Source organism: Neodiprion lecontei, chromosome 6 (genome assembly GCF_021901455.1).
Source record: "Neodiprion lecontei isolate iyNeoLeco1 chromosome 6, iyNeoLeco1.1, whole genome shotgun sequence".
In the NCBI taxonomy this organism is placed as follows: Eukaryota; Metazoa; Arthropoda; class Insecta; order Hymenoptera; family Diprionidae; genus Neodiprion; species Neodiprion lecontei.
This window is the reverse complement of record NC_060265.1, coordinates 4,724,966-4,751,413: the sequence shown is the minus strand read 5'-3', so window position 1 is coordinate 4,751,413 and position 26,448 is coordinate 4,724,966. Positions and strand designations below refer to the sequence as shown.

Below are 26,448 nucleotides of genomic sequence, written 5' to 3'. Positions count from 1 at the left end.
CAGAGGTCCCTCCGTTTCATTCCCGCCGCGTTTCTATGGCAACCGGTGACCCTCACCGACGCTTTCGCCTCTCCTGGCACAGTGGTCTTCGAGACTAGGTCAAAGGGTTAACGATTGGCTCAAGGACGCCGAGGAAATACTTATTCGCGGTAACTCTCCAGAGTTTCTAATAGCAGCGGGACGTTCGGTGGCTTTACGAGCAATACGATTCGTTTCGAGAGTCCGAGGTGTCGAAGAACGCCACGTTTGATTAGAATTCAAACTCCTTTTTACGATTGCTTTCCAAAGAGGCGATTTTTGATTTCGAAACACGCTGAGTTTGTTCTCCGCCTTCTATTGACCCGTGGGTATATTACTATGCACCAGAGTTGCACGTCTGCTTTTCTTCCCCCGGCTCTTACAGCCACCCTTGTTGCGTCTGGGAGCGTAGCCACCCTTACAGCCAACGAATGCCATTCATATTTTACTACTTCCAGTAATTAAATTCAAAGCAACAGCGCAGCCCGGGTCGCATCGGTGCGCTTAGGCGACCAGGTGTAGGTTCAGAGTAGGTTCGTATGCGGACATACGTACGAATCGTAGGTGTGGCAAATCCACGTGTGGATTCACGGCAAAGCTTCACCGGGGCAGCGTCGTTTGTTCAAGAGGATTTCGAGCCTCAGCGGTGTTAAATTCGCCTCTCTAGAATTACGTATACCCAGTGGTTGATCTTTTTTCAGTCGCGGTTAAGTAAGCCAATCTTGAGCCAACTCGAATTCTAACTACAGGTAATAGGAAACACCAAAGGTGATCCTCTTTCGCGGTCAACTTTTACTTCCGGTAATGTTTTTTCTTTTCATCTAAAATGTATACGATTACGCCATCAGCGCCTCGCGAATCCGTCGATTGATGTTGCTAGGATGACTAAAAATGAACCGTATTTTCACCGTTCGTTAGCTAAATTCGACGTCGATCGTTCGTGAAATTCGTAAAACATATAACGGTCATTCATACACCGGTTTTAAAAATATTTCAACGGAAGTATCGCGTATCAAACGCATCAAATATCCAAACATTCGAACTAAAATGTACACATGCCGCATTAAAAACTGAACATGTAATGCACTGAGTACTGTGTCACATGAATATTGAGTGTAGATGTGGGTCGGTTTGTTCGTCGGTGCAGAGAAGCGAAATGTGCTTTGAATGTTTCTCGGAAAAATACATAAAGTATCAAGCTTCCCCTCTGTGCGAGGTGAAATCTAGATCTGCATATAGTATTACAGTGTTTTCCAGTTTCACATTCAGCGACATAAAAATTTCATTTCGTTAAAATAATTCGGTATGACAAAAAAATTATCGAGCCATCATAACCCGGCATACATGCCGTGAGTTTCTATTTTCGTCTCCATAAAACGAGCGACGATGACGTCCAGGACGACTTGCATTATTTTTGAATCAACCTTATCCACGACGATACGAACCTTCATCAGTGCCGAGTCGGTGAAATATTATAAATGCGACAATATTGGATTAGCCATAGAACTCCCGGAAGGCAGCCCTGAATTCGGCAAGATTTTCACTTCGGAAAGCCTCTTGGGGCCCGTGCAAGACTAAGTCTCGATTCGAGTCCTGGAAAGGGTCCTTCGAGTCGATCCTCGCGGGCGGCGGTTATCGATCACGGCGTGCACATGCACCTCTTTGCGATAACCGTTGAGGGTGTTCGGTTTTCTCGTCGAAAGACCGATATGGTTATTTATGCATCGGTCCGCGGGGAGGCCTTCTGCCTGTATACCCAGGTATGTACCTACTTCGACATGCCGCTGAGGGAGAGGAGGAGTTCCGTGGCTGGCCAACAACTCCCGGGAAAGTTGCCCTCAGGAGTTCCGGGATTTTCCTTCCGAGGTTTCGCTTGAGCTGTAGAAAATCCACGAGTTTGAGGCGAAATCGGATACACGCACCCCCCCGCGCCGGCGAAATCAACCCCACGCGGTATATGTCTTCCGATTGTATTTACTCCGCGGCTCGTTTTTTTTTTTTTTTTTTTTTTACAGCATACCGGAAGTGCTCGTGAACCGGCGGATCAGGCGCACGTTCTTCACATCCGGACCGCGCAACGCTTCGGTCTGTATCCCTACCCCGGCGTGGTCTGGGAAAATGGTGTAAGGGCCGAGTTTAGTTGCCGGTCCGTGGGGAGAGAGAAGCCTGCGTTCGCTCGTTCGAGGGGTTCAGAATGGTTTAGGCGTATTCGGGGTGGTTCAGGGTGGTTTACGAAGGTTTACGGGGGGGTCCGAACCACCCGAGTCTAATTTACAACGTTTCTGGCTGTGAGCGCTCTCCTGCGGCATCCCTGCGGGGGTGGGATTCGGCAGAGCCGTACGTGCGCTGATTCCCGGCTTCGACGCACCCCCGCCCCCGCTAGGCGTTGCGAAAATTTCCAACTTTCTTCATTTGTCCGAAACGGAAAAACTTCTCTAACATTTTCCCACCAAACCTTTGCCCCGACTCTTCTTCCACTGTCGCACTCGATTTCCGCACCCCCGGAATTCGAAGGTTCTACCGGCACGGGCATTGCAGCCAGTTTGAACACCACGGGGTTAAGAAAAAAATAAAAATATTTAAAAAAAACAAGAAGAAGAAAAACGGTTCCAGCGGTGCGTGCGGAGAGCCTGCGATATGTCGGCGATCCCGCGGAGGAAGTCCTGGTCCTACAGGTCAGCCGGCCCCGGGGACGACGCGACACCGAATAATGACCGACGCCGCAACCCTGGATTAGCAAATCCCATTCAGGATTAGGTTTACAGCGCGGGTCGCTCTCTTCCGCTGGAGGGCAAAGCTCTAGGCTTGGGCTTAGGTTCAGGACTCGTGGCAGCGTCGATGTTCCGTGACCGTGGCTAAGCTCACCCCGGCAAACCTGGACTTTGGCGCACTTCGCCCGGGTTACGCTCCGAAACACGTATACGAATATCCCAACCACCCGCGGGCCCCGGTCTCCTCGAATATCCATTAAACCAGTTGAGCCGCAAACCAAAACATTGACTCGGTGTTACGTAAACGAGAAAGTGGACTCTGGTCGTTTCCGAATTTAGAATTCTAGGCTGACCTCGCGGCGCGCGATTCTAGTTGGCAGTCAGTCGGGTCACTCAACGTCTGCATTTCGACTCTAATCCCGATGTCGGTGCTCACATTTCGCAGCATTGAACTACGCGCGCTCTTTCGACGTAAACTCAAACAGATATCGTAATACCGAGTTTCCGTTTCATCGACCACAAATCTTTCCTCATATCGTGCTCCTTCCCCGTTCTCGTTCCCGCACGCTTCGAGGAGCAGTGATTAGGGACGATTTCATTTTTCCAATCCCGCACCGCGTATTTCCAGCGCAATAGCCACCCGCCTACCCCTCATTATTATAAAGTCACTAACGAACATCGGGGGCTCTCCCTGAAACCCAACGATCCTCCGACCCTCCAATCTCGCCCCTGGCCAACGGACCAAATCAATTCCCTCCGCACCCCGACAATCGCAAACAAGAGATTGAGCCACTTAATACTTGTAAGTAGCGACGACAATGAACCGCTGCTCGGTCGGATCAAACGTCCGTCAAGAATCTACCGTATCTACCCTCTCATCGTTCGGTACGAATGGCTCGACGAATCAGACGTCATCCGCGATTCGAAACAGACCGATAAGTACTCGCAGCAACGGTTGTTATTTTTCTTTTCTTTTAGGTTTCCGCAGAAATCTTTGATTAGTTCCTTGAACAACATTCAAAGTCCACTTTTACCTTGCAGTTTTGCGAAGCGTAGGTACTACCTCGGTTTTTGTAGTATTTTCCCTTTAGACGGGAGAATTCGCACGGATAATATCAACTCCGTCAATGAACCGAAACGTCACGTTGTGGCAGGTTTAATTGATAGAAATGAGAGTAATTGCGAACAGCAGAGTTAGCGGGAGAAAAATTCTCTTGCACCACATCAGACGAACCTCGAAACAACGAACCGGGGTAAAAACTGTCGATCCTTCTTTTACGCTCGGCCATCATCTCCTCTGACGCGTACGAAGCAAACGGGTGGCAATTTTCAATTTCATTCTCACCCTTTTTCTTCCGTTCATCCGTTGGAAAAATTAATCCATCCACAAAAGCCGTGCACGCATGTGGCCGTAAATGTGTATCACTTTTATACATACGTGTGCTTCCGCAGATAGGCAAATCCGTTTCCCAAACTAAAAGCGACCGCAGCAGCGGGAAATCGTGCTTGTTTTCGTTCTTTTACTACCCGGATTACAACTTTTCCCCTGTTATGCATACGTATACCTACAGAATAATCAGCGTCGCGATAAAAAAAATTTCGTAATTAGAAACCGCGTATAAGGTGGTGATCATTTTTAGTATTTCAATTCGTACATCTTTATTGCCTTTCGCGGAATTTTATCACATTTCCAAAAGACTCAATTTACTTATTGGAAGATCATCGTATCAAATCTGTACTTTCTGAGTTAAAACCAGCGATTAAACGCGGGAATGACGACGGAAAAATTGATCGTCATGATCGAACGGGTCTTGCAGATATCTGCTCTTTAAATCTGGATCATCTCGCGGGATTTCAAACGACTTTGGTTCGGTTTCATGACCGCCGAGTGCAGGAACATTCGCGCGAGTATGTGTCGGCTCTTTACTCAACAACTTGCAGCCTGCATGCATTATTCATCATCTCGTCACTCTTCATGGGATAATAGTTTCACCCTTCTCAACTTCCCGTAGTCCGCTATCGATTCGCACACCTGCCATCCCCATGAATCAGTCATAAGTCGGCAATTAATGTCCGGCCGAACTTTATGAAGTTCCGAGTCGTTTTTAAATTCCGAATAAATACTTGTCTCAATCAAATGTCGAGTTTCTTGTCCAAGAGCATCCAACGCCGCATGCGGGTCGTCTCTCGCCGAGAATTCGTGCCGTAGGAATATGCAGATGGGGTTGCCAAATTTCAATTAGGGCGGGTGTATACGTCGCTTCTCGCAAAACACGACATGTAGGCGCAGATATATATATATATATATAGTATAAATATACGGGCATTTCGTATCCTAATTAACCGGCTCTTTATTGAAGCCAGATTAGCAATTTTGTGGTTTCTCTTCTCCTTTGTCTGCACCGTATAAACTTCCCTCGCGTGGTTATCGCGCCGTCCAACCCCTTTTCCCCTCTCCTCTCTTCGCCGAGAGTCTACTATTTCCGGTTTAGGGATTTACGATTCAACGAGGAGGGATTAATCTCGTCCTAATCACGCCAGGCTTTGAATATCGCATTGCGCTTACAACAAAACTACCCCGAACAATAATCTCAACCCTTGCACTGCTCAATTATAGAATCGAGATCATCGGGTGATCTGGGTGCATCTCTTCGATCTTTTTCACGGTTCTTTTTTCTTCGGTATTTCCCTTTTTTTTACTCTGCAATGCAATATAAAAGCAGAGAATTTTCGTATTAAGTCGGTCGATGTTCCGAAACAACATGTTCGGGGTATAAAATATGCATTCCATTCCGCCACTGTCCAAAAAGGAATGTCTCACTCAGCTGTATGTTATTGACGGTATTAGCATAGACGCGTATCGCAAATTCTTCCGTCAAGCTACCGTGCAATAAATCCCTCTGCAACACGAACTCTTCAAAGAATAGCTGTGAATCGTTGCGCTAATTGCGATAGCCTATTTTCCATTCAATTCGGGATCGAGTGTGTAAATTAGAGCGTACAGATGATAACGCGAAGTCAAGGTCTTGATCTCGGTAAGCGGACCAAATGCGACGCTGCATCAGCGGTTGCGTTAATCAATAATAAGGGCGATCCCAGATTTCCGTTCGGAATCCAGTACATACCGCGCTTATCGGCATCTCCGTTGTAGACGGCTTTAGTAGCGACCGATTGAATGAGCCGCATAAAGCACGGAGAAACGAGTTCATGAATTAACGGACGCGAGTCATCGAGGATCGCAGTAAAATAGGGTGGATATACCGACTCGGAGTGCCTTGGGTGATAAAAATCAGGGCAGTCTGGGTACCGTCGTAATTAATCGACGATTCGTTAAATCCGGTCCGATAGTTCGATAACGTTTGCCAGGTACGGGTTTCGGGATTAACTCTGACTGACGGATCGAAACGGCTGCTGCGGTATATGATGAGCTCGAACGATCCGGGAGGAAACAGAACAGAACGGGAGGAGAGAAGACGTCGCAAGACCCGGTGAAAGGAAGCTTATATACTCGGATCGCCGCGACGCTCGTATTACGTTACAATCTCCGTTCGCTCCGCGTCCCCCATGCATGCCGTGGTCACTTCACCACGCTGCGCAGACAGAGAGAGGGGCTGCCTTTCCTCTCTTTTACACTCCCGCGGGACGCAGAGGGCTGCGCAAGGCCGAGATGCAGCTTGCAGCGAGCACAGCGTTGCAAGCTCAAGCTGCGCGGTGCGCCCTGGCATGTCAAGCTCTGGTCTTCGCCGCCACTACAGGTCAGCCTCTGAGCCACGTGACATCCGACCTCCACGGCCTCGATAATGCCTATCAGCTCTATCACGGAACGACACGGAGTAAGGGCGCGGTTAGAACCGCGCTGAACCGAACAGTACGGGGTTTCCCCTGCTACGGGATGGTCGTCTGAACTCGGAGTGAGATTTAGGCAAAGCTTTGTGCAACCCAGATCGCTCGCCTTCGGATCTAAGAACTAAATCGAAATTGGGCTGACGGAGTAGTTAAATGAGGAGATGCGCGTTTTCCGGTTGGGTGATGCGAAGGGATTATACAGCGACCGAAAGTTGCTGGTTCATGGAGTTACGTGGAGAATCCTTTAACGGCACTGGAAGCTTCAGCAGCAATGGTTACTTTTTGTTTAAAGAATCTTGCGTGGAGCATTGTTCGACGACATTTGCGGCATAACTACTTGCGGGAATTCATTTCAAAACAGAGAAGACGATTCGTTGGAAAATTGAACAGAACAAGCACGGAGTGATGATGTAACTTATTTCGGACCCGGTATCAGCTGCTGGATCATTTGCGGAGTGTAGACGAAAAATTTTCCGCGACTTTACCAGCTGGCGCTGCGAGCTTCTCTCTCGGTGTCGCGGCGTTAGGTTCTCTTGGCTCCTATTCCGAGCTTTTAACAAATTAGAAAGCGTAGAAACAAAGAGAGTTGCTTCCTCCGAAGGGGGAGAATCTGCAGGGATCCGCAGCTCCGAGATACCGGGTGTCTTTTCTGCCGCTTCACCGTTTCACTTTACGTCAGACGAGGGCTTCATTGTGTTACGATGATTACATATCGATCCGAGCAGCTATAACATCGATCAAGACAAGCAGGTTCGGTTTTTAAGGAAAAGGATCGAGTTACGTTCTCAGCGAAAATCGGCAATACGGTATTTTTTCGAGCTCATAGATCATCTTTTGATCCGCGTCCGTTGTTACGGTAAATCAATGCTCGGAATCACCTAACGAACGATGTTTTGTTGTTATATATTATCACGCCAGGCGCGCAAAGCCTTATACAATATTTTCCGAAGAATGAAAAGTTGGCGAAATTTGGGGCACGCGAGCGAGTTTGTCAAAGGAAAATTAATCAAAAACTTTTTTCTCTTTTTCGTTACATTATATCGTCACCGTTATACATTTGCCGAGTTTCTGATTAGTTTAAGAAGAATCGGTCAACTTTCAGGGAACAGAATCGAGCGGTGAAGCAATAGCTAGTTATATAAGCTTCTCCCAAAACCACAACAAGTACCTAATTCAGCCGATCGGCATAATCAATAATCCCTCCGTCGCCCCAATTTTAGCTTCACAATTCAGTCAGTTTTGCATTCAAAGTTATACACGTCGTGCGCTTTATCGATTCTCAGATGTGAATTCGTACATTTCTATTACTTTGCGCAGTGTGGACAAATTAACTTCGCTGCTTGATATAAGTTCACGTCCAAACCAAGACCTGTATTTACATTTACGAGCACGTAGCGCTATGCGCGGAAGTTAAAACGATACGAAGAGAGAAATAAAGGGTTACTGTTCTTACAGTTGCAGATACATGGTCATATTATTTTTTGCCACCACTATTTTTATCACGGATTTGTAACTTAAGCATGGAGGGAAAAGAAATTAACACTCTGAGTACCCGCGGGTGGACCCATCCAAAAAAAAAAAAAAACTAACACTCGTATCGCGGGGAAAAAGACGAGAGTAACAAAAATTGAAATAATGAAAAGAAGTGTCTCGAAGCTCTCAGCTCGGTTATTAACTTCTAGCCAAAACTTGGAACTTGGCCAGTGCGCTGATTTAAAACGGCACAATGCAGTGCGGCACTCCTAAGTTGCACTGCAAATAAGTGTAGCGAGGCATCCACGTAGCTGCAGCGTTTTCCGACGAGGAGAACGACAACTTATTCGCAAAACGTAACGTTCAAGTGCAGCTGGATGAATTATAATCCTCTAATACGTCGCAAGAAAATCGTGGGGAAATTGCCTGAGCTTCGGCACAAAATTGGCAAGATATATGTGGAGATTAGTTATTTTTAATCACGATTCTTTTTCCGTATACAGGGTGTGATTTCTACCGAATAATACATGCCGTACAGTAATGTTCATTAAGACCTTCGGCTTTTGGCTAATTTGTTTTCGGTCCGAAATAAAATGCGAGTTCGACTCGATACGAATTACGTGATAATGAGTTCAAATCTCTCACGTCGGCTGTATCGCCAGTCATTGTCACATAATTTGTACAGAATCGTGCTCACATTTTTTTTCGTATAGAAAACAAGTTAGCCGAAAGCGCAAAGAATTAATGAACATTTCTGTAGACAGTTCGCAGAGCAAAAAAAAAAAAAAAAAACAACAGTAGCGAGCTTGCACAGTCTGCAAATTGTATTGTTAAGTTTTTGTTTGTTCGAAAGCAGTCGAGGCGGCTAGATTTGCATTGTTGAATGAGAAGGTAGTCGGGGGTGAAGCGGGCGAGATTATTTACATAGAGTCGCGATTCGTGTCTGATCGTGTCATTGAACCCGGTTAACAAAGCACATTGAGTTAAGTATTTTTAATAGGTGACCCAACCAAATTCAATCTTGTTACCGGTTGATCGTACTTACGAACCAACGTTTAACTGTCAGCTGTACGTAATTGATTGCTTTACGAAGTCAACCCCCCGACTTCGCTTCGTATACCCCGTCGTAAATTATAAGTATCTACCCATATTCCCTGCACGCAATATCGATTCTAATAACCTATGCGACTCCAATATTTACCCTTTCAATATATCAATCACAATTTTTCCACCCATGTAATAACGCAATCGTTGAAAAAACGGACCACGCTTACAGTTCATTCGGGATTTGATCGATACCGGATATGAAAATGGGTAAAAAGTTATCTCTAAATTAGAACGAAGGAGACAAATGCAAGAAATCAACCGTTTTTTAGCACATCGATCCAGAAACTCGACGACGTTGAAAAATTCTTTCTCTCTTTGCCGCTCCTTATTTTTCTCTGAGCCGTTTCGTCCACGTGTCATTTTCGCGTTACTATTTCGGTATCGCAACCCTTTGGAGTTAGTCGGAGGGGAAGCTGAAAGCACAGTGGGTGTTTCATTGTGTCGGGGAAAGATACAAGCTGCATTTGTTTTCATTAAAATTCTTCAACAGCACGTATACGTACGTATAGGTATAATAACGTTTCGGGTACACCGATCGTTTATTTTTTTACGTATCCCTCTCTATTTCTGATCTTTCTTTTCTGTGTACCCACACCCGGCTGCTACATTAAGCCCGCAACTGCAGCTACTGCCGCTTCAATAGCGCGTTACTTGCTTTATTAGCGTAGAGTACGCGTGTATTTTTGGAGTCGGTCTGCACCGGACGTCCACCTAAGGCATAGGTCACGTGTATCCAAGCACTGAGGAACGAGTGCACGTGCATTATATATGGGAGCCGGAGCAGCACTCATTGAATGCTAATTTATATCGAAGAGCAAAAAGAAGGTCGAAGGGAAAGTGTTCGAGTTCCAGTGCGGGTAAAAGTCCGTCAAGTGGTTGTGACTGGGTAGTCGAATGGAAGGTATTCGCTGCATCCCTTCCATCCGGTCCACCGATTCGAAAAATACATTTCGAGTAGGCAATTATTATTATATGCACTCGAGCCACGAGAGAATTACCAGCAGGTCGTAAGTTTCTGCGATACGTAAGTTGAACTTCTGAGCAAGGAAACTCGAGAGGGTGAAAATGAAAGGAAGGGTGAAAAGAAAATATGAAGAAAAATAAAAGACAGGCAATAATTACCGCCCTTAGAACTCGCGTAAGACAAGAAGGTATTAATTCGGGGATTACCGGGTCTCGGGGAGGCGGCGGGTGGTCCCTAATAACAGAGACGAATGAAGGGAGAAGTCTTGTTCGGATGGTGGGTGAAGCTAGCAGGTAGAAAGACAAGGGTTAAGCGAGAAATGAGAGAGAAATAGGGCGTAGCAAGGGCGCGGCGCAGGAGAAAATACGCACCTGGTTGGTACATTGGTCCACTGCTAAGGTTGGGGTGTCTCGACGAGTTTTCATTGCACAAAACCACTTAACGACACTTAGATCAGCACCATCATGATTGCCCGCTTCAGAGCCACTGTTGATAACGACGAACGACGACGAGTGTGAAAGAAAAGCACAACAAAAAAAAAAAAAAACCGTTGAACAGGAAGTATATTTATGTATCAGCAACAATAGGGGTGGCAAACAACCATCATCCCAGGGGCACTATTTCCGTGGCACAGAATCCAGCCGAGCACTGTTGCGGTTCACTGTTTCCGAACTTGCGATCTCGGATTTAAAGGTATCGGGACCCGAAAAAGCGTCGAAAGGAGAAAAAAGTAAAAACTTCCCCCGTTGCGCGAGACGCGGAAATTTGTCCGAGTTTCGATTCCGTTTAGCGGCACAATTAGCGACGGCGATAATTCTTCGTTGTTCCAGAAGTACGACAACGGCGGTTGGTTTATCGGAGAAAAACCAAATAAAAAGTAAAAAAAAAAAAAAAAATAACAAACAACAAACTAGAGGAACAAGGCGACGAACGAGTCTTTCTTCCGCGTATTTACGGAAATTCGAAGCACTGCGCGCCGATGATTGTAAAGCTTGCGTTAAGGGTGGTGCTTTTTTGCTTCCCTCTTTTTTATATTGTTTCCTTATTTCTTCTTCTCTCTCTCTCTCTCAACGAGCTTGCGACACGACGGACGTTGCCCTCGGGCAGCAGGCGGTGTACTGAGGTCTGCCTTCGCATTCGACCCGACTCACAGCTGAACACCACATTGGCGCATGCGCCACTTAACATGGCCGCCGTGCGCCGTCGCTGCTGCCGCTGTTGCGGCCACCGTCGACGTCGCCGTCACCCCCGCCCCCCCCCCCCCCCCCTTTCAACCCCTAAATCGTCGTTCTACACCCCCAAGGCCTCCGCCCGCTCTGGTGGCTCACCCCTGAGAGACGAACCTCCGGGCTAAGACTTCCTGTCAAAGATTCGAATTCCCACTAACGGGCATGCACTGCGTTCCAAATAAATTCCTAAACTTTTATATTCGATTTATACCCCACCGCACGTACTCCTCCAGACGTTCATCTCTGACATGAACTAGGCCTGGTCGATTCCCAGTTTCCTTTGATATGGTAACAACAATTTCTGACAATTTTTTACTTCACCTTCCTCTTAGCGGAGGGGTAAAATTCTCAGAGACGGAGATAACGTAGCTCGTTTCAAGTTACGTTTCGATATTGGTTAGAGCGGAAGAATCCTTCGGTTAAATTCCCACTTCTTTTACTACTCGTATCATGTATGTAGCCAGGTAAACGTCATCGATAGATTCCGCGTGCCAGTTTGAAAGTATCGAACGGTAACTTAAACGAAACCGGTAAAGAGTTCGTCGCTCAACATCAGAATAGTCCACCATGCTTAACTCAATGATTTTGAAACGATCTAATAAACAAAGTAGAAAATAATTTGCTCTAGATACCTACATATGTCGGGGGGGGGGGAAAAGTTCAAGTAACCATACAATAGAAATACCCTTCACTGGTGAGACGCCCTGAGAAATGCTGACGTTTAAAAGGAATCATTAAAAATCACTTGGCAACCGATACGAACAGATAACGTCTTTACTTTCCTGGTCTTATTCTCCGAACAGAATGAACAGACTTTTTCCCTGTATCAGAAGGCGTCGCGTCACCTCGTGTCCCCGGACTGATCCCTAATTGGTTCACGTGATTCATTCGGCGTCGCACGTTCGCTGCGGTTAACTACGATCTCGGAATCTCGTGGAACCCGGGTCTATATCGATAGATTCGACACCCGAGGGCGATCCTCCGTCACCTTCGGTCGATCATCCACCCCAGAGGTTCACGTTGGGTGACGAGGGCCGGAGAACGGGGCCTGAATCTATCGTTCGGATTGCTTATTATGACGACGAGGACCGGTAGCAGCTCACCGCGTCAAGTGTAGGTCGTTACAGAAGCGATCAGATAAACAAACGGGTGAATATTAGAGTCGGACGTAATCAGGCTCTCAGGTGCCTGCGGCTCTGTGTTACAAATGTGACAGGTGAGATGAGGCCCCCGATTGGATTCCTCGCTCAGTCGACGTCGTCCGCAGGGACTCGTGACTCCTGATCGTCGAGATCACCCGTGATTATCAGAAGTATAGCGAGGATGCAGGTTCTCCGCCAGTGCCAGGATCCTAGTAACGACCCTGAAAAAGGGCGCGGCTCACGCCAACGACGTTAGAGACCTTCGGCTCGGAAAGCTCCTTTCCTCCATGCCCACCTCGAACCGGACCCTGAATTCCACCCTGTGGAATCAATTTGGAAAGAAACAAAGGACATTGTTCGTCCCGGGCTAGACGGTGGAAAAAATTACGCGTATCTCTGTGACGTGGAACAATTTCTACGCGGGTTTTACCGTTCGTTGAAAAACTTGAGCGCGCAGCATCTTCGCCGTCGGCTCGGAACGACGATGGGTTGAAAATTCGGAGCCGCTCGGTGAGTAAGTGCGGATAGGTTGAGGATAGAACTGCTTTTAGAGGGTTCTCGGAAGGCTGCGGGTTCCGTAGGTGCGGGAGGGTGCGTGGAAGGGTGAATAATAACGCCTGAAATTCGAGACGCGGAATAAAACGATCTATCGGACGTTGAGGGGCGGAGGGTAGAAGTCGGTCTTGACGTACCTTATATTACACAGGTATCCGCCTCGCTGCAAAGGGTCTTTGCACGCGGAACGCGCGCTACTCTTTCGTACGTTTCTAACCAGCCAGAAATAATACGAGGGAGCGGAGCGCCCGCGCCCCCGTTTTCTTCCCCGTTCGATAAAACGGAATATCCACTGAGGAACAAATGCAGACGACAACCGAAGAACCCGGGAAGGGAAACAGGCTTGCCGAGAGGGACGGAAATTGAGAGGATGAATGAGCGATGAGAGAGACAGCTGGAACGTACTGGAATTCCTCGAACTGAGGTAACCGCCGCAGGAGAGATGAATTTATGATTCAACCAACATTCACCTTCTTTATCGAACCGAAAAAGCGTATCTCTGTCGACCGTACTTCCGGTCGTCAACTTTATCAAAAATTATCACACAGCCATCCGCTTACTCATGTCCATGAGTCCGTGAAACGTTCTCATTCATCGGTTGTTCGCCGAATCGTTCAGAGTATCCGTAACTTCGCTTATCAATTTTACAAATAACGAGTAGCTCGAAGTCTCGACAGTTTCATCTTTACAAGTTTTGTGAAAAACCGGGCCCATTTCACATATATATATGCGAACGAATCAACTAAAAGCGATCCCGTTCACTATCGCTCTTCAATTGAACCGAATGCGTAATTTCAGAGCTTTCAGGCCCTGCAAGCTGAACGCCACAGCGTTTCGTTTGATGAGGTACCCACTCGATATAGAATTGGTCAGGCCATCTCGCTCTGTCTGCGTCTATCCTTCTCCCTTACTCTATCTCTATCTCTCTCGCTCGTCCGTCGGTTTCTGGCCGGTTCCCCTTATCACGGTCAGACGTTAGTCTTACGAGTCGGTGCACCGTACTAACTCGGTGTTTAATGACTATGGGAAAGCTGCGTGCCTGCGAAGCTTGGTGTATACATATACGTATGGTATAACTACAGTTGGTTGGCAGAGCCACTTAGCGAGCCCGCGTTTACTTACCATACCCAACATGCAGTCATCAAATAATACCGTCGGCTCTTCCGTTAAATAAAAGCCGTATCGTTCCTCTCCTCTCTTCACTTCGCTTCTCTTCTCGTTATACCCACGCATATAATGTAGGTGCAAATTATTCCCTGAACTTCAAACGTCGCACAAGGTGATTCGCTACTACTGGTTCCAGATAAAACGAGAAATAAGAATTACTTGAGAACGGAAAATCGGTAACAGAATTGGCTGGACATTTTTCTTCCCCGGGCCCGGCATTTCTCCAGTTTCAGAGCAGCACAGCCCTTTTTTCCCAGGTAATCCGTTCTACGCGCATCTCAAGGTACGGTTGAAAAAAGCGCGAGGTAAAAGGAGGCCCGGGCTTACTTCGCTCGGCGTCTCCTTATTCCAACGAGGAAAACCTCTCCAGGGTACAGATCACCCTCCCATTCCGCAAGAACTGGTAAAAAACTATAAGAAAGTTTAACACAAGGTTCGAGGGAAAGGGAGGGTTAATATCGGACTCGCCGATAGTGTCGGAATTTGGTATTTTCAACGGGAACCGAGTCCGCCTCTCCGGAATAACGTACCTATACCTGGGCCTAGACCCATTTCGCGTTCTCGTTTACCGAAGTGCGGGGAGCAGCGCTTTAAGCCGAAAGTACTTGGAAAGTTCGGATACCCTGATCGCGGCGAGGCGAGTCGGCTGGCTGGTGGAAAGATGTGCAGTAGATATAGAGAGGTAAGGGTGGTAGGTTGAGGGTGCCGGATCCTCGAAGAGACTCTGGAAGTTGAGCAAACTTGAATGTTTATCGCAGCTTGGTTTAGAGCGAGCGAGCTAGGCTCCGTCTCTCTTTCTCCGGCTTCGCCACCCAGTTACTTGCTAAGTGGGTTTGAAATTACGTAAATACATGCTAATTAAAAACTACTAACTAGGTAAGCACACACAGCGGGAGAGCTGCGGATGCAATAACTAGTGCCTCGTTCGCTCGCCTCTCCTCTAGCTGCAACTACCATCCAACCTCCCTGAGAACCCACCGCGCCAAAGGCCCTAAGATACACTTTGAAAACGTGCTTGGATACTGCCGTTGCGCGTGTTTAGTAGCATCCGGAAGTCGTCGTGATTCGAGAACCGTATTCTTGCCTTCTCCATTTTTTCCCCAACTCCGAAAAGTCTCTTAGAACTACTGCAACCCGATGAAAAACTCCCATCTCAACATCGTCGCTTCATCCCTTTCCTCGCCGCGATATTTGTTGATCGATTCAGGGCAAACTAGATACGAAACGGAACACTGCAGGGGTTGCCCGCCTGTTTACCGAGCAGATTGCAGACATGATACCTACGTGCGAAAGAAGTTTGACTCGAGGTTACCAACGGACCGAAACGATACATCCAGTGAAGAGATTTCTACTCGAAGAGAAACGCGCGGGTAGTCAGCTATACGTAAGTTGCTCTCGCAATTTGTTGAGGTGATTTTTTTGTTTACCCCCACATCTTTTTTTTTTTTTTTGTTGTTGCTGGTTGTTTTTCTATTTCTCCTTCTCCTCCTCCTCCTCCTCGTCCTACTCCTCTTCTTCTTTCTTTTTCTATCTTTCCGTACACCGCAGAGAACTTTTGGAAATTGCGAGTCTAGGTTTCGTTTTAAGTTATCGCAAATATTTGTTTGGTGAAGGGTGAAATAAACTCAGTTAGTCGAGGGACTGGCGCGGGTGGCGTCGGATAGTTGGCCTGTGCCAGGGCATCCTCGAAGTTTCTCTGGAATACCAAGTAACCCAGTCGCCGACCCGTCTCGAACGACTCGGCTCCCTTTTCTCCGGTCTCTCGAAAGAGTGGATAAAAAAAAACAAAAAAAAAATCTCAGTCTATTTTAAAGGGCAGTCAATATCGGGTAAGACTCCAATGATTCATCGCAAAGCTGTAGGCAAAAGTCTAAACGGAATTTGCCAAGATACGCTGTAAGTACATATATAGGTGTAAATATGTACGTGCATTTGAGACGTAAAAAAAGAAAACGAATGAAAAAATGGATAAAAACAACCGGAGAAAAAGGATTAATCATTCAAGTTATAACGTAGTTGTGGAGGAGAAAGATGGAGGAGGAAGAGAAGGGGAAAAACGGCTTTCCGCTTGCCTTCCGCTATATCGAACGAATACATTGTATACTACATTCGTACACGCGGTGTATGGGTACTTTTTTCTTTTTCATTTATTTTTATTTTTTTGCCCGGGAAAAAGCGAGCCATTATTTGGAGATTACTCGAGGATTTTCATCAGTTCCGCGCATCGCGTATCCATTTGAGAGTATTTCTGCGTTCCTTATAGACTTGGGGCGGCATTTTACGAGGATGGTTGTTGCAGGGGATCGATTCGAGCGGCGATTTAACCACCCAGTTCCACATCACCTCGGCTCGTCGGTCAGTCGACCGCGTCTGTGTGCAGTTACATACATACAGACACATGTATATATATGTTTAAAGTTCTCTTCGCGAAATCCACTTAACTAACGACGTCTTAGAAGGGGGTGGGGGTGGGGGGGCTGCAGCGGGACCGCGAGACTGAACGGGGGTTGAAAAATCAGGGCCTCTCGACGAAGGAGGATGGAATCCGAAGAGAATTGGAGGGAGGGAAGGATGCACAGGCGGTTTGGACTGAGGAGCTCTTTAACAAATAGATCTGATTGTCGAGTACAAATTGGTGTAGTGGGTAAATCTCGCGGGAGAGGCGACGTAGGTACGACAACGACCGCAGGGAAGACGGCGACACCGCGAGGCGATGAGGGGGGAGATTAGGGGGGGAAAGGGGGGACTCTGCGTGGGGCAGGGAGGCTGGCTGGATACTATGCTGAATAATGCATGCCTCGGCCTTTCCCATCCGCTATGCTCATTGTCTGTGTGTACGCACGTAATACTTATATTCAGGTAAACGCTTCACCCACACGCACACGTTCCAAGAAGCGTTATTTCCCTACCTCGCCACTTTTTCCAATCGTTTTCATTTTTTACGACCATTGAAGGACCCTTGCATTGACCACCCTTCGCTTCCCCTCCTCCTTCATTTCCCGGCAGATCATTTTTTTTTGTACGCGCAGTCGCAACAAAGTACTTCAGCTTTTGTTCGATGATCGAAAGATCGATGAATGTTTTTTGCCATCTTTCATTAAATTATTTTACCGCATTATCGGGTGTAATTGGACGATAAAACTAAGACTCGAGTTATCGTAGAAGAAATATTGCTGTCACAATCGTTGTAGTATTTGAAATTTAAGAATCCTTGCTATAGCTACACGAAATTAAATAAAATTAAATTGCATCTTTCACAAATTTCATTTACATTGCTGATTCGTCGATCCTGTGTATATTAATTTGGCAATCGATTCCGATACTCATTGATGCTCAACTCGCCTTCTTGTAGCTTTGCATGAATATTTGTTCTCATTATTTTCATAACTTCTGATGAATTAAAATTAATATTTAAATTCTGCGTAGCGTTGTATGTATAACTAAGTGAACCGACATATTCTTGGTGGAAATGTAAATGGTTATTGAATTTCAATCACCGAGTATTAACGAATAACAAGTAATTCTTCGTGAAATCCTGAAACTCTCTCTCCTGCAGAATTTTCATATCACAAATTACCATAATTTACTACATTATTTCTGATCCTATGATACCGATCCCCCGATAGGCGGATATCACGCGATTAGGGGTTGTTTTCGTAGCACTTATAAAGTCCGACGTGCGTCTTAAGGGATTTATAAATTGATCCGAGAGATTCCTCGCAGTTATTCTCTGATTTTTCCGTCAAGGTGCATCTTTTATTTTCTATCAGATCCATCCGCCCGTCACCGATTCGGTCAATAGATCGAAAATAAGGTTGATCCGCTTACCACCACGTCACATCGTACATCTCTCCATATTTTTCCTAGTGAAAAATCCTAGGCAAATACGCAGGATGTAGACACTTACCTGAAACAGAAAAAAACATTGCTTCGTTAGACGGTTTCATTGACCACAAGGCAGTTAATTAGTGGGCTTCGATTCTCATTGTCCGTGTATTTTGGTGGAAAGAAAAGCAGGAAGAAAAATTTCATTTTGTAGTTCGAGCGTATTTCCGACTTAATGATCAGCGGTGAAACCCAAGTCGGAGAAGAGTCGTGTTCATTGCTGCTTCAGGGGAACCTTTCACCTAAACCTTCCGACTTGTCAAAAATTTCGGTACAAGGCAAGGAAGCGAGCGTTGCTTGTAGCTGCGTTTGTCTTTGAGATAAATAAAATTAGTCACTGGCTGCAGGCGGGAGCAGCCTTCCTTTTAAACCGTGTAGCTTCTTATTTACGAACCGGTAACGAAGCAAGATTAACAATATTCATCTACGAATCTCCCTTCTTAACTACCGGTAAATGCAAATCGCGATACGGATAAGGAATAGTAATTAGCCATCGATGATCACGATTCCGAGTAGCTTGAATACGTTTGGAAAACGCTTTAAAAAACGCTTCGTCCCACACCCAAATCACCCACGGCTATTCTTTCACGCTTTCTCGGATCACGGAGAAAACCGGGAGAAGAAAATTAGACAAAAATAACAACCGGTATCTGCATTTAGGTGTTTTTTCAAAAAGACCGACGCAACGATCCTAGAGAACATTTCTAGAATGCAGCTCTACGACTTTTAGGACCCTCAGCTGCATAGGCCTATTAATTCACCACTCCAACGCTAAATTAGTATCTCTGGGGAGCCACGGGAGGAATTAGTGATGGCAATCTTCTGATTTTTCTCAGCGCACGCTGTTAGTCGATGAGAATTCAACAAAATTCGTCAGCTCATTTCTCCAATAATGATACTTATTTCAACACAACTTTGTACCAACAATCACCTACGTATTTCCCTATAATTCTCTCCTTGATCCTTTCTCACCATTTAACATATTTTTATACCGTACTGCTGCCGCGATTAGCAGTTAAAAATATTAAGAGGTATTTTTATTTCTGCCGATGTTCATGCATGTGTCAAAATCGAAGCATCGAAAGAATTGCGACAACATTTCATCATTCTTTCGCTGTAATGCTTGAACTATCAATAACGGTGACATGTAACTGGTCCCAATTGCATTCTCACTTTGATTGAAGAAGAAAGAAAATCCAGTCGCTGTAGCGTATATTATGCGAAACCGGTATCAGTCACGGGTGCGCATATCCTGCTTTGGCCGTCGGTCTGACAGACGGCTGGTACCCTCCGTGTATATTTTAGCGTCTGTGAATAATCAGCAATCAGCACCGACTGCGGCCAGGCTCGGCGTCACCGCAGTGCCGTTAACAAACTAAACGTGCACAGAGAGAGAGAGAGAGAGAGAGAGAGAGAGGGAGAGAGAATCCAGGGAAAGCTCGGAAGCTCGCGCAACGCGCAACGAATCGACGGGTTGTCAAGGCTGCGGAGTTTTTGGCACGATCATATTCAAAGATTTATACTCAACATTGGCTAGTTCCTCGGATTCGTTGGAATGGGTGATGACCAGAAATCCAGCAATAAATAGACCCCTGAATTACCCATTATAGGCGTAGACGATCCCCGCGGGTTTATATTCAACAATAAATGGGATATACATAAAGCAAACGCGAGTACGATATGCTAATCCGCAAGCACACTCTGCGTTTCGATAAATCGACGAAGCGTATTTTCCGAGGGACATTTTCACCCGGGTTAGGGATAGAGCCAGCCACCCCGCTACCACCCTCCGACCCGACGGTAACAAGAAATGTAAATGTTTGGCGGTTGCGGCCGGCTTCTGCGGCCCGGCGTCAACGTGGGGTTGGCGACGCGGAGGCGGAAAGGGCGCCGAGGACACCGCGAAGCCGTGTGTGCAGACGGAATTATACACACTCTGACGAGTCGACGAGGACGGTCCGTCCTAACCCGCGTTCACTGACTCTCGGTTCTCAAGGTGATTAGCGGGACGACTTTTCTAACAGGGTGCGATTTTCAAGGGCGGCTGCTACGCGGTTCGACCCCTTGGATCCTTTCCCGCCGTCAGGACGACGACGACGACGACGTCGGACGCACCGGACTCTCGGAGATCCATGCAGGATCATTTCTCATGCTCTCGTAGCGGCCGGAGTCAGGTAATTGACAGGCCTCGCCTCGGCTTTGCCAGGACGAAAACCCCATCGCCGTACGAATAATTGGTGATCTTATCTCGGCTTTGTACACGCGAGGTGAACATCGCGCTAGGCGGAATAGGGCGACTCGTCGGCGCTGATCGAGTCCAGGTTTTTCGGGAGAGGTGACCCACCACCCTGATCCGATCGCGGTCGCACCGCCGACGGACACTCGAAGATCGCCGCGGGTGTACGAACAAAGCCCCGAGTGCCGGAGGTCCTGTTTTGAATTCAAGCTCGTAGTTCGAGATAAAGCGCCCCGATTTCACGATAATTTACATTCATGATCTACAGGTGACTCGGCTTAACCCTCTCGCCTCGATCTCCCGCGCCCACGACGCGCACCGCGTGGCGGGGTTGTGTTCAAGAATTCAGTTTCACGTCCGGGGAACATAGACGCGTCTCAATAGGGTCGACCCTATCCCTTTGAATTAAGGAAGAGCTCGGCGTCTCGTTTACACGGGTAAACCCGTTCCTGCGGCCCTTGGATTTACCGGAAATCGTTCTTTTAACCGTCCGTTTGTTCGCACCCAGACGACTCGCCGCGACAAATGATCCAGCTGCACGTCTGGATCGATCCTGAAAGAGTTTAACAGGATCGAACATCGAACCGCGGGTCGTTAATTAGCGACGACGCGTCTTTGATTCCTCCCACCTGCACCTTGGACGGGAAGAATGACGTTTAAATTCATTTTTCTGCATTGTACGATGCCGAGCAAAAGATGTTTTTGCGGGCTGCTTAACAGCTCGCCTTTTTATCTTCCTCGTGCAATATGTCACGGGCTTGGATTAGGGGAGAAGGCAGATTGTTAATGCGACATTGTTATTAGTCGGATTTTTTCCCTGGAAATTTCTCATTATTTTCCCAGTTCACTTGTATATGAGAATAAGATGATAATGTGTATATATTAATTTTCCACACCCGATGCATCGATCAATATAGTTATAACAATTTTCTCATTTTCCTTTTTCGCTTTTCGTGTTTTTTTTAATTTTTTTTTTTTTTCATTCTTTTTAGCCGGAAGAAAAACTTGTTTGCTACAAAATTCACTCGCGAGATTTACAGCACCTCCACCAATAACTCGAGTGAAAATTGACTATCTGTACGGTGCATTCCTCTTTCCAGTTTTATATACAGGTATAGAGTATCCCCTACGCGTTCCTATCTCTGTCTCTCGAGGGATGTAAGTTCCATTTCGCTCGTAAAGCAAACTTTCGCCGTTCTATATCCTCCTAACCAGTTTCCTCACCGCGCCACTGTTTCCCTGCACAAGCGCTAGCAGCCAGCTGGTTGTTCACTCTGTGGTGGATTTTGTTTGTTATTATACAACGCTGTTTATGTATTCCACGCTGTGATGTACTGGATGTATGTACATTGTGTATATATATATATACACATGTATATATCGCTCTACGCATGGATTAAACATAAAAATATAATTACCCAACGTGGCTCGCAGCGCCGATGATAATAATTCGCAAGACTCGAAATTCACGCGTCATTATTATTATCATCAAGCATACACTCCACTTGTTTGTTTATTATCATATGCAAAAATTTCACTAGTCCAATATACCTGACAAATCACACACTCGGTGGTCGCCGCGAATCGAGTGAAAAAACCAAATAAAATTTCAAGAAAATAACAAAGAAATGGAGATGCGATGTGTCGAAATAATTTGTACGTGGATTATAAATACAAACGCGGTGGCCGTAATCTACCAGGCGGCGAGATGGATACGGAGCTTTCCACCTCCTTCCCTCCACTCTCAACCCCGCCCCCGACACCCCCTTCTTGCAGAGGATCATCCGCTTTCGTCATTGTCGATTTTGTGTCCCCTCTTGTTGCTCTTTCCGCACCAGACGTGCCCCCCCCCCTGCCCTTTAGCAGTCGTGACCTCTTTGCCCTCCTCTCGTTGATCGCCCTCAAACTCCTGAGAATGCTACCAGCTGCGCCAGACCTCGGATATGCAGCACCTTACCTTACCTTCCCCTCCCTCCCCCTTCTTTCCTCCCTTTCCCCGTTCGGCTTCTGAAGCGCCAAGCCTCTCCACCTCGTACCGTCTAGCGGGTAGCTTTTCTTCCGACACCGGAACGACGACAACATCGTTTCAGCTCCCCAACTTTCCGCCAGAAAACCAGTAGAATACACGGCTACAGGGCTAATTTGGCTCATTCTTATCGTGTCTGCGTCCTTCCTGCCGCAGCGTTGCGAGGAGAAAATAAACGGCGGGGCGGAAATTGTGCCTGAATTAATCCGAGACGACGGATAATTGTCTAATTTTAAAAATATTCTTCATTTTCTCATTGTATCGAAGATGTTACATATCGTGTAAGGTAGCGAGGCCTTTCCATCTCGCCGACGTCTCAGCTTCTCGCGAGGAGTTTGAATTTCCCTTTATTTATATGTTTTCGTCTGGGGCACCGGTCTATGAATTTCTTTATTTCCATCCGACTGCCTCCCCGCGCGTCTCGCTTTTACCGGTTTTAAGGCACCGTCGCGTTGACGCGGTTCGCTTTGAATCCGTCGCGGTTCCAAAAGGACGAAAGGACGACGTTGAACAGCGAGCGTCCAGGCGTGGTTGGTACTCATTAAAATAAAATTCCGCGCTTGAGTTCCGCGCGGTACCTGCAGCAGCGTAAACCCCCGCCATGCTTGTTTCAATTCGACCTAACGAGTTCCAAGGTGAGCCGCGCTTCTACCTACACGGATTCTTTTCTTCTCGTGCATCGTTCCGACCCCCCAAAGGCTGGAAATACCTCGACGTGCCCAGCAGTAGCCGCTGAGGCGAGTCCCCGTTAAAACCTTCCGCCATGCGCAAGATCCTCCCCCTTCCCTTCCACCCCTCTACCGCGAAAGGGTGGCAAAACAGAATTGCAACATATAACACACGTATGGGTACGTACGCAATCCGAGATATCGGTCCCCTCGAATGCCAATATACGTATAATTGTTATTCGAGCGAAGGTTGTAGGTACATGTATACCTACGTATAACGCCTCTTTCGTACTAATTATTTCGCGGAAGTTGTACGACACGATTGAGTGTCCTCGACGAGTTTACGCGACTTTTGTCGACCCCGGGACGGATCAGCTCGCACGTTTTCCAGGGTAATCCACCATCGGCTGGGCGATAAGAATTTTCCAAAATACCGGTGTACACGGCGTGGTGTATGGAACGGTCGGGTCTGCAACAGTCGGGTTGGAACGAGAAAGGAAAAAAGGAGAGGAGAGAGGAGAGAGGGCAGAGAGAGGTCACCGCGCGCGTAACAGCCGAGCACAAATATGAAAGCCTCGGCTTGGCGTTGGCAGGGTTAGTCCCCTGTTGTGTTTACTCTTGAACGTTCGTTATCGCTCGCTAATTGAGCCCTTGACGCGGGCGCATTCGTACGAGCGGAGCGAAGCAAAGCGGCGGGGCGATAAGGGGGTTGGGGGTTGGGGGTTGGGCGAGGGTACACACGCAGGAAACACGGCAGCACAGCGCCGCGCCGTCAGGTCGCGGGAGCCAGTCTGCAGACTGCTCATTTGCTTCTGCACTCTCTCTCTCTCTTCCACCCCCTCCCCCATGGCATGCCGCGAAATTTAATTACACGATTTGGCTGAAAAAATACAAGTACAAAGGCACCGCGGTGGTATCTCGATCCCCTGATCGGCGACCCCGAAGGGATGAATTTCGTCACGCGGCGCCGTTTCTGCATCAAGAGATAAATACGAGGATCTATTTCGAAGTCGGGTTCCTATCACCGCGGGTACCAGACGCGACGACTTGAATACTACGCACACCGATCGAGCCGTATCAGAAAATGACGATGCAGCCAGCGGTGATGCTGCTTCTGATGCTTCTGCTGCTGCGATGAAAAATAGCGCCTGTAGAGAGCCCTGGGAGTGAAGCGAATGGGAATGAAATGCATGGATTGGTTTAGCCTCGAGGCATGCTGTTTCGAACCTGGTATAGACAGCCGCGTGATGGATTACTGGCGTCAGCGAGGTGCAGGGTCGTCCCTCTTTCTCTCTCTCCTTTACGAGGATATATCGCACGACCCATGATCGAGAGAAGATGGTGCTGCTGATGCTGCGACTCCGCGCTTCGGGTGTGGAGAACGAAAAAAAAATCCCAAAATTTATCCTCTCCGAGTGCGTTTCAACGCGGCGCAATTCTCACCGCGAAACGAGGCTCCCGCCAAAGGCGCTTGCTCGTTACCTCTGTCGTGTTGGATCTAATTTATCCTCAAATCAACGCCCGACCGGTGAATTCAGACAGACTACGCGTCGGATTCTCGGCTCAGTGAGGCGCGAATAAGTACAGGTTCCACACGCGAGGGCTGAGAACAGAGAAACGTAGTTACGCATCTACGGGAATCGAGAGACCAGAAGGGGAAAATCACACCCTGTTACCATTAGACGCCTCGCTGAGAATTGTTGTTTCGCGAAATATGCTTACGGTATGCGAAGGGCGACGTATAATTTCCCCGAGGATAATTCGCAGCCGAAGAGCGATCCGACGGTTTTCAGGCTTCGAAAATCACCAGCCGCTACCTCAGGGGGAGGAAATTTTTCAAGATTCTCATCGCCGATAAGAATCTCTCCTTTTTCCAAGATTTCAGATCGGGGGCGGCTCTCGAGGCGATCAGCCTGTGAAATCAGCCGGTCGAAGGTAACAATGGACGAGGAGGTGGAGGAGGAGAGGAGAAAGCTGCCATAAAGCGAAACGATAAGAGCGAAAGGTTTTCGAGGTTTTCGCGAACGGGGGATGAAATTTCGGTCACAGCACAGGGGAGTCGCTCTCGGCGTATATATCCATGGCCTCGCATCTCGCGGGGGGAAGGGCTTGTCTAACCGCGGAGAAGGATGGGCAGAACGCGAAACGCGAAATGCGAATTATGAGGTAAAGAAGCGCGGATTCGGGATCAGGAGAGAGGGAGAGGAGGAAACGAGATACCGAGAACTCCGCGGAACCGGGAGCAAGGAATGTCAACGACTCTGCGCCCGGCGTCACGTTCGCCTGCCGAGATGAATGAGCATGGAACATAACGATATGCTGGAAGAGTTCTTCAAATTTATAGGCTCGTCGTGCGGCATGAAAGCGGCGGGTTTGTACCGAATAAAAGCGAATTGAGGTCGTGGGCCGAAGCGTTCGTCGTTAAGGATTCACCCTGGCTCGGTTCGAAGCCGATTTCGTGAACCGCGGTGGTCGCGGGGTTCCTTCTTCCATCTCGACGCCCCTCATCCACGTTTCCAATTATCCCATTACACCTCGATTCTTGTCACGCGTCAAGTGACAGACAGATCTAAGAATATACTCACACACTGGTTGCGCGGATGACAAAGTGGAGGAAAAATATGAGAGCGCGTTGCGCTGTCTGTAACCTGCGCTGTTATACCCAACGCCTACAGTCTCGTTTCTTCGAACGTAAAGACGACCAACAAATCGCCCCAGAGACGGTTATAAGAAGTTGTTTCGAGGCTAGAACCGCTCTCCAGCACTCCGGATGTATCCATCCCGTCGCGCTTATCTCGCGAAGAAGACGCTTTGAAGACTCGATGGTGTAAATAGGCGTCTAGCCGGTGCCCGGAATAGATGATGATATTGGCGCGAGAGGGTGGCCGACACTCTTTCTCCTTGCGGATGGATACCGCTTCGTACCACCCTTTGTGGAAGAGCTTGCCGCTCACGGAGTGCTGCACTCGCGGATATGCTTCAAGATCGTACCTCGAGGTAAAAGTGTTGCTTATCTCCGTCCGACCATTAAAACGAGCCGTGCAGCGTACCGTCGCCGACGGTCTTTGCGCCTCGACGCCTGATGGCCTATCGGGGAGTGAAGGGTCGTCTTTCCATCGTCGGGGCATCGCTTAGCCGGGTTAAGTGTCGGGCTCCCGTTTTCAATCGGCTACCCATACGCCTCTCGTTTCCCGTTTGATAAGACAACGGAGGCTGCAGCTAGCCGCGGTGCTCAGGCTGCACGGATTCCTCCCTGCACGCAACTCGGGTATGAGAATTTTACCGAGATATCGGCATCGCATGGGTGAAAGACGCTCGCTGCGCGGTAGGTTTATCGATCTAGGAATAGCCACGAGCACAGCTTGTCGTCGGTCGTGGTAGAGAAAATATAATACGCGTTAGGTATAATATCGTGTGGTCG

General features: G+C 47.6%; 1 protein-coding gene across 5 annotated transcripts in view; it reads right to left on the bottom strand.

The window, feature by feature from the left end:
- Positions 1 to 26,448, bottom strand: part of LOC107224631 (teneurin-m) — a 342,331-nt gene that overhangs the window by 104,645 nt on the left and 211,238 nt on the right. Inside the window, exon 1 of one of the 5 annotated variants that reach the window (XM_046742617.1) lies at positions 10,491 to 11,204. The exons of the other annotated variants lie outside the window; for them this stretch is intronic. Within the exon in view, the coding sequence (XP_046598573.1) occupies positions 10,491 to 10,503 (13 nt within the window). The 5' untranslated portion in view covers positions 10,504 to 11,204. Of the gene's footprint in view, positions 1 to 10,490; positions 11,205 to 26,448 lie in introns of those variants that run through there. 5 annotated transcript variants of the gene reach the window in all.